The 8,111-nt window shown below is 56.3% G+C and overlaps 1 protein-coding gene across 2 annotated transcripts in view; it reads left to right on the plus strand.

Moving 5' to 3' along the window:
- TOM1 (target of myb1 (chicken)) overlaps positions 1-8,111 on the plus strand; it is a 42,266-nt gene that overhangs the window by 26,950 nt on the left and 7,205 nt on the right. For both annotated transcript variants that reach the window (XM_010859611.1, XM_010859612.1), the window contains exons 7-11: positions 452-568; positions 2,769-2,902; positions 4,906-4,939; positions 5,334-5,427; positions 6,087-6,207. In XM_010859611.1, coding sequence (XP_010857913.1) covers positions 452-568; positions 2,769-2,902; positions 4,906-4,939; positions 5,334-5,427; positions 6,087-6,207 — 500 coding nt within the window. The remainder of the gene's footprint in view (positions 1-451; positions 569-2,768; positions 2,903-4,905; positions 4,940-5,333; positions 5,428-6,086; positions 6,208-8,111) is intronic.

Here is an 8,111-nt window from a genome sequence, read left to right on the forward strand (position 1 = left end):
CGTGGTCGTTGAGAATCTGCTCACATGCATACTCAGGTGGGGGGTGGCACTGGGACTTACCCTTGGTAGAATCTGGGACGCCAGAGCAGGCCGGAGCAAGACAGAACCCCATCTTCCTAGGAGGACGGCCTCCCTCCTCTCCCCTCAGGGGAACTGCCCTTCAGGGCCTCGTTAGGCGCCAGCATCCATGAGATGCTGGAGTGCTCAGCTTCTTTCCTCCTGGCCTCTCCCTGCTCCAGGCACCCCAGCTTAGAGATGGTAACGGTTGGTGGCACCTCTGTAAGCTGGTCTGTGAGGATGGGAATTAGCCCCCCACAGGCCTCCTGGCACAAGACTATGGTCCAGGAGCCTGGAGAGGGTGCCAGCAGGTTGGGCTAGTGGTGCCAGGCTGTGGGAGGAGCAGCGGCTCTGGACCCTGGCCTCACTCAGCAAGACCGACCATGTATTCCAGATCGGGAAGCTGCGCAGTGAGCTGGAGATGGTGAGCGGGAACGTGAGGGTGATGTCAGAGATGCTGACAGAGCTGGTGCCCACCCAGACGGAGCCAGCAGACCTGGAGCTGCTACAGGTGAGTGGCCACTGCCCCTGGCTCAGCCTCCCCGCTTCCCACCACCAGGGCAGTTTCCATGGCGACTCTGAGCTCCTTGGTCACAGTGGGAGAGGTTAAAACCAGGGACTTTGGGCTCCATCAGATTGGAACTGAGCTTCTACCACTTGATGGTATAAACAGTAAAGCCCCTCTTGTCTCAGTTTCCTCATATGTAAGATTCCTTTTATGGTATACATTTGACATGAGAATTAAATAAGGCTTTGCATGTAAACACTCCTTCCTGTGCCTGGTTCCAAATAGCTCCCAATCAGTGTCTTGATGAAGGCTGGAAGGTGAGGTTTCCAGCCATCAGAAGAGGAAGCCTAGCAGGTAGGCGTGAGCTGGGATCTACGGGCCAGGGCTCCCGTATGTCAGGTGATATCCCCAGGGTTCCACCCCCAGCTGGGCATGAAGGGGCTGTATGTGGGGAAAGGCACCCTCCCCATGGAGGTCATCCCTGGGGACCCCCGAGGCCCAGGAGCCACCTGAACCTGTGAGGGGACAGAGGGCTTGATGTGATCAACTCATTTGGTGACTTTCCTGCTGGACCCTCGCATTTCTGGTGGGCGGAGCAGGGTCGTTCTCATCTCTCTGTCCCCGGGCCCACCTGAGCTATGTGGTCCTTACCTTACTACAGGAGCCAGGGGGAGGGGTGAAGTCAGAGTCTCAGAGTTGAGTGAACCCACAAACATGAAGAGTAAATGACAGAAGCCTGAGTGAGTTGGGAAGCGACAGGATTACTGTAGTGCAGTTAATTTCAGGTGTCTCATGCCAGGGCCATGCGGGGGTGAGTGATTCTGTGGCCTCAGGAGGCTGGCTGGCAGGCAGGGGTGACCCTGGGACAACTGACAGATGCTGAGCATGTCCCATGTGCCAGGTTCTGATGTGGACACGTGGTACAGGGTCACTCACTCAATCCTCCCCTTCCCCCCCATTAAGGTAGGCACCCTTACTGTCTCCATGTCCCAGGTCAGCAAACTGCTGAGGCAGAGAGATGTCATGGGACATGCCCAGGTCACAGAGCTGGTCATCAGCAGAGCTGGGTTATGAACCCAGGGCCCTGGCTCCAGTTGCTGCTTTTCCTCTCTTGAGAGGGAGTGGGAACAAAGCCACAGTGAGCTTAATCATGGGGGGAGGAGAGGGGAGGCCCATGGGATGCTGGAGTCTGGGCTGCCCTGCCCCATGCTCAGTGGGCAGAAGAAATCCCAGGAGAGGGTCTAACTCGGGGAGGGGAAACAGGGTCTGCAAAGAACCAAAGTCAGTGGTCTTCATGATGCCTGGAGAAAAGTCTGGCTTGTGGCTGAGTCCATAGTGCCCAACAGCTGTCTGTTGGGACCTCAAGACTCTAACCTGGACCCCTGTCCACCTGGTGGCAGGCCCCTGAGGAAGGAAGTGCTCAGTCCTACAAATGAAAAGCCTGTGATGCTGCAGCTTCATTTTTTTTTCTTTTTCCCAAACAAGCTTAAATACATAACATTAACTGATTAAAAATCAGTCAGTGACCTGGTGACTAAATGCAGTGTGGGACTCTGGAACAGAGTGGAAAAGGACATTAGTGGAAAAGCTAGTGAAACCTGAGTGAAGCTCGTAGTTTAGTCAATAGCAGTGTACCCGTGTTAAGGTCTTGTGACAGTGCCAAACTAAGGTAAGAGGCTGGGTGAAGGGTTTACAGCAACCCCTGTGCTCTCTTACCTTGGGAACTTTTCTGTATATTTAAAATTCTTCCAAAATAAAAGGCATTAAAAAAAGAAATTAGACTAGAGAGGCAGAAATTTGGAGTCGGGGTTTGTGGATAATAGTTGGATCATCCAGTACATTTTTTATGCTTTGGTCACAAAAAACCTAACTGCCCCATGACATGTGGCAGGTGTTTCACCAGCCACCTTGCCAGCTCAACCTTTCCCCAAATCGGAGATGGTGGCAGGAGCTCCATCCAGAGGTCCGCACAGAGCCAGGTAAACGCACAGCGCAGTTCCCATTTGGTTGTGTCCAGTGTGCTCCACACTTAGAAATGAGACGCCGGTGCTCGTCCGTAGAACCCCAAAAGCTGTTCCCTGCAACCTCAAGTCCAGTGTGGAGACTGCTGCTTCTCCATGGCGCACCAAGGACCGGGCATCTGGAAGGGACGGCCTCGCTCCCAGTCCAGTGGCCATAGTTGTCTCCCTTCCTTCCCCGGCAGGAGCTCAACCGCACATGCCGCTCCATGCAGCAGCGGGTCCTGGAGCTCATCCCCCGCATCGCCAATGAGCAGCTTACCGAGGAGCTGCTCATCGTCAATGACAATCTCAACAACGTCTTCCTGCGCCACGAACGGTAGCCCTGCCTCCGGCCCCGCCCCACCGCCTGCCCCGCTCCAGCCTCGGCCCCTGCCATCTCCTCTGTTCACACCCGCTGACCTTTCATCTCCCTCCCAAACACCAGGCCAGCTGCCCAGTGCGCACTCTCAACTGTCTTCATCCAGCGCAGGCCACAGTGCCCGCCCTCCCTCCACCCCTCCTCTCCTGCCACCGGTGTGTTGTGTCTGCATCCCGCCTCCGCCTCCGGGCTAGCACCGGTGGTGGCTGAGCAGCTGGCCCACAGGCAAACAGGCCCGTTCTGTCCCTGCTCCCCTACCCCTACCCCGCGCCCAACTGCCTGGCTCTGGGGCTCCTTGATTGCAAACTCGGTAAGCGCTTCTGGCTAACTTAAGCAGAAAAAGAAGTCATTAGGAGAACAGCTTTTATTGAATGGGTAGCTTTCAGAGCCCAGAGAAGAATAAAACAGTGAGCCTTCCTAAGGGGAGGGAAGGGCAGATGCCAGGATGGCTCAGGGGTCTCGGGACAATAATGCCTGGACCATGATCCCAGGGTGTCACCCTGAATACGTGGGCTCCAAACACTTGCCGCCTTGGGAGGTATCATTCTGTCCAAGAGTCAGAACCCTGGGAGACACTCCGATTGGCTCAGCCTCCTTGTGCCCACAGTAGGAGGGAGAGGCCCCCTTGATCCTGGCAGGCCCACCAGGGGCACAGGAAATGGGAAGCAGTTCCCCAGAGGAGCATGTAGGTGCTGGGCCTGCAGAGACAGCACACCCCCACTCTTTTCTCTGTCTGTACAACGAAGCTGTGATCCCTTGTAGATAACCGACAGCCCATGCAGTTATTCCTGTAAGGGCCTTGTCAGTCAGGCTGTCTGCACAGGGTGCTAATTAGCCTGCTGCCTCCAGCTCCCGGTTCATTTCATATGTTTATCCATCAGCAGACACTTGCTCAGTGATTCTGAATCAAGTGATGGGGATGGGGCTGCAGCAGATAACATCTGCCCAGCCTTTCCTGCTCACTGGACCAGTGGCGCTAAGAGCCCCTGCTACTAGGGTGTGGGCTGGGGGGTGGCCCACGGGCCCAATCTCGAGGTGACCAGGACCCCTCTGACACTCACTCATCGGACTTCGTGTCTGGTTGTTTCCGGTTTATAATCACTCCTCAGTGTCTTTGCTTGATCCTCACACCTGGGAGGCAGGTTGCACTGTCACCCCCTTGTTAATTGTTCAGAGGTGATGTAATTCACCTGGGGTCACACAGGGAGGGACAGAACCAGGACAAGAGCAGATCCCAGACCGAGGTCTTCAGCCCACCCAGCAGCAACTTGGCCTGTCTAGGGTGGTTTAAGTGTCTCCATGAAATAGTGTAAGAGATATGTGTCCTCCTTACACCACTTTAGACACTCACCACATGCACAAATGTATGTTATCAAACAAAGTCCCCCAAAAAATCCATACCTTTACTATGTGCATGCACCCCCTTTTCCTTTTCCTCTCTGCTGCTGCTGTCGCTTCAGTCGTGTCCGACTCTGTGCGACCCCATAGACGGAAGCCCACCAGGCTTCCCCGTCCCTGGGATTCTCCAGGCAAGAACACTGGAGTGGGCCGCCATTTCCTTCTCCAATGCGTGAAAGGGAGAAGTGAAAGTGAAGTCACTCAGTCGTGTCCAACTCTTAGCGACCCCATGGACTGCAGCTTACCAGGCTCCGCCATCCATGGGATTTTCCAGGCAAGAGTACTGGAGTGGGGTGCCATTGCCTTCTCCATTTTCCTCTGTAGTCTATGCCTGTTGTTTGTTTAATGCTAGTTGTAACTAAATAATTGGTCATCTAATTGGGACAGTTGCTAGTGTAAGAGGCACCCTGCTAATACTCCTCTAGGGCATACACTGGATTGTCCGGGGCAAACCTGACCAGTCACCATCCTGCTTGTGACCCATTCCGTGGGTTTCGAGACCTGCAGTGGGCAAAGCTCTGGCCTGGTCTGTCTCCTTGACCCAGGTCTTTTCTGTCCCGTAGGTTTGAACGCCTCCGAACAGGCCAGACCACCAAGGTAAGAGGCAGCTTCTCCATATTAATGACAGGAAGGGCTGTGCCCACCTCCCTCCCCAGGTATCCTGGCCAGAATGTGTCTTCTTAGCCAGGCTCTTAGAAAAGGCTTCTTCTAAGTTTTTTTGTCATTGTCCCTTTAGGGTAAACAAGGTTCTGCCACCAGCTGATGCCCCAGGGTCTTATGAACCTCCCAGCAGGTCCAGCTGAACTAGAGGCCAAGGGGAGGAAGAAAGACTCCCTGACTCCCGGTCATAGCTGCTGGGGGTGAGGAGGGGAGGAGGGAGTCTAATGACATACCCTCAGGCAAAGAATGCAGGCACCAGTGCTTCAGGGCAGAAGGGAATGAGGCTGCACCTCCGGTCAGAGGGTGATGGTGGCCTCTCCCCTCCCCACAGGCCCCAAGTGAGGCCGAGGCGGCCCCTGACCTGATCGACATGGGCCCTGACCCTGTAGCCACCGGCAATCTCTCATCCCAGCTGGCAGAAATGAGTAAGTGCAGCACTGGGGGCTCTGGCCAGGGTATGCTACCTACCATGGGTACCCCTGCAGCTCTTGGGGTGCCCTCTCATTCCACAGTTGGGGCTGGAGTGCCCACAGCAGAATGTTGGCCCAGCCCCCACCTCCCCGGGGTCCCCTGCTGAATCTTGGTGTGGGTCTCAAATCTTGCTGCACAGCTGGGATAAAACACGGGAGACTCTCCCTCCCAGCCCCATAGCTCCTGAGCCCTCTTAGATCTCAGAAACCCTGCTGTTGTGTGATTGCCCCTGGATCATCTGGTGAACTTGGACACATCACGTGGACACCCTGGGCCCCTTTTCTCCTGAATAAGCTTACGCACAGAGTGGGCTTAGACCAGGCCAGGCCCAGAATGGGCTCCTGGTACACGTCAGCCATCAGCACCATCGTCACTTGATCTGTTAAGTGTTATCGGCTGCCTGCTCAGAAGTAATTGAGAGAGAGGAGGTGAGGTGCCCGGTGTCCCTCAGCCAGCAGGTGGCCTGTCCCATCCGTTTGCCCTTCCCTGCCCCCACTCCAAGTTGCCCTGCTTCTCCAGAACCAACCTGGGCCTGCCAGGAAACAGCCCAGCCGCAACTCAGTGTCCAGGGACAGCCAGGCAGACCCTTCATGTGGTCTTTTTGTCCCCACAGACCTGGGCTCCAGCAGCGTGAGGGCTGGCCTCCAGTCTCTGGAGGCCTCTGGCCGACTGGAAGATGAGTTTGACATGTTTGCGCTGACGCGGGGCAGCTCACTGGCTGACCAACGCAAAGAGTGAGTGCTGAAACCCACCCTGGGCTCCTGCAGTTTGGGTCAACCGCTGTCGGGGGAGGGCCTCTCTCCAGGTCTCTGAGCTCGGTGTGTGGGTGGGCACACCAGCCCCTGCCTGCACCCCCTCAGGATGGCAGAGTTTTTCCCCCTGAGTCAGTCCTACATGGCCTGGGATGGATGAGGGAGGGACGCCCTTTGGGTGATGACCAGCTTTGTTCCAGAATCTTACACAAGCCAAGCAGATGAGGAAACAGAGACTCTGAGAGGCTGATCATTTGCCCCAGCTCAGACAGCTAATGTCTGATAGAGTTGGGAATCCCAGACTGTCTGGTTCTAAAACACAGTGTCTCCAACCCAGCCCAGCTCCCCACTGCACTGTACACCATGTACCAAGCCCTCAGGGACTGGTCCAGTGATTTCTGCTATTCTGCAACCAGCCTTAATTTCCACAGAAGTCGCATTATCCCACTCGAGTCTGCCTGCCCTGCTCTCGAGCTGGGGCTCTATGCTTCCTGGGACTGTCCATTTTCAGGGAGATACTTTCAGCAGCAGAGGCCATGTGGCCAAGTGTCCACCAGGCTGGCTTCCCAGGACTGGCTCCATACAAGTTGGTCAGGGGACAGGGTTTGCTTGGGGTTGTTGTCAGCCTTTTGCTTGTAACCCCGGGGCAACCAGGATGTACAACCAAGGAAAGCACTGGACTAAGGGAACTTCTCGGCAGACTCCATTCTGGTCTCCTTGGGAACTGTTGATGGGCCTCCAGAGGGCCCAGGGGTCCGCCATCCACACTGGCCAGTCCCAGTGAAACCTGACAGGCGGTAGCCAGCCTGGGTCATAGGGCTGCTCACAGCCCCACCCACTGGCTGACCAGCCCTGCACTGTGAGCCGAACCATGAGTCTGGGGCGGAGTCTGTGCTCCCAAGCCCAGGCGCTCTGGGACCAGCGGCTCACGGTCACCTTGGAGGTAGGGCGCGGTGAGGCTGCTGGGGGACTGGAGGCTAATGAGCCTGGTGGGACTTGCCGCCAGAAGGTGGCCGCCTGAGAGCCCCGGCCCGGCTAAGGTTTGCTGCATGCTGTCCCTACTCTGGGGAGCCCTGAAGGCCAGAGAAAAGCACACCCCGAGCTTGCCTCCAGAGCCTGCAGTCTCTTGGGGGTGGGAGGTAGCCTGCCTGTGGACTGCTGCTGTGCAGTGCTGGGCTGTGGATCAGCTCGTGCAAAGGGTCAGAGGCAGGGGTAGCACAAGACACCCAGTTTTCCGGTTGGCTGCAGCCCCCTTGCGTGGTGAGCCATGTGACAGGGTTAACTCGCCAATTCCCGTGCCCTCCTGGCTACCTCCGTTCTTCAGAGAGGCTGCCTGAGAATTTCGGGGTTTATTCTAGAGGCCCCTTTAAGTGCCAGCCTACCCAGTCCCCAGGGAGGCAGGTTGGCGCTATCAGAGCTACATGTGCTGTGCTTGCGCTGGTCCAGCCCAGCTCCAGCAGAGTGTGAGGTGCTCCCCACCCACCCCACCTGGAAAAAGACCCCTCCTCCCCAATGGCGCAGGGCCTTCCTTTGAGGCAAGAATCCCAAGATTCTCATCTTCGCCTCAACAACTGACCCAGGGACTTCCTGATGGTCCAGTGATTGACTCCATGCTTCCAATGCAGGGGACACAGGTTCAATCCCTTGTCAGGGAACTAGATCCCACATATCACAGGATGACCACCAGAAAAAAAAAGACTGACCCAGTCTCACCTCCTCTCTGCCAGCAGTTCAGGGCAAGAATGACAGCTCTTCCCAAGCTGCTGGACCACGTCCCCAAGCCTCCCTGGATATCCCCCTCTGTAGTAGCCAGAGAAACACCAGCCCGCTTGTTAGCACGGGCTTTCCTCCCCCTGAGCCTTCACTGGAGACACAGCGGATCCCTC

Source organism: Bison bison, unplaced genomic scaffold (genome assembly GCF_000754665.1).
Source record: "Bison bison bison isolate TAMUID 2011002044 unplaced genomic scaffold, Bison_UMD1.0 scf7180017864457, whole genome shotgun sequence".
NCBI lineage: Eukaryota > Metazoa > Chordata > Mammalia > Artiodactyla > Bovidae > Bison > Bison bison.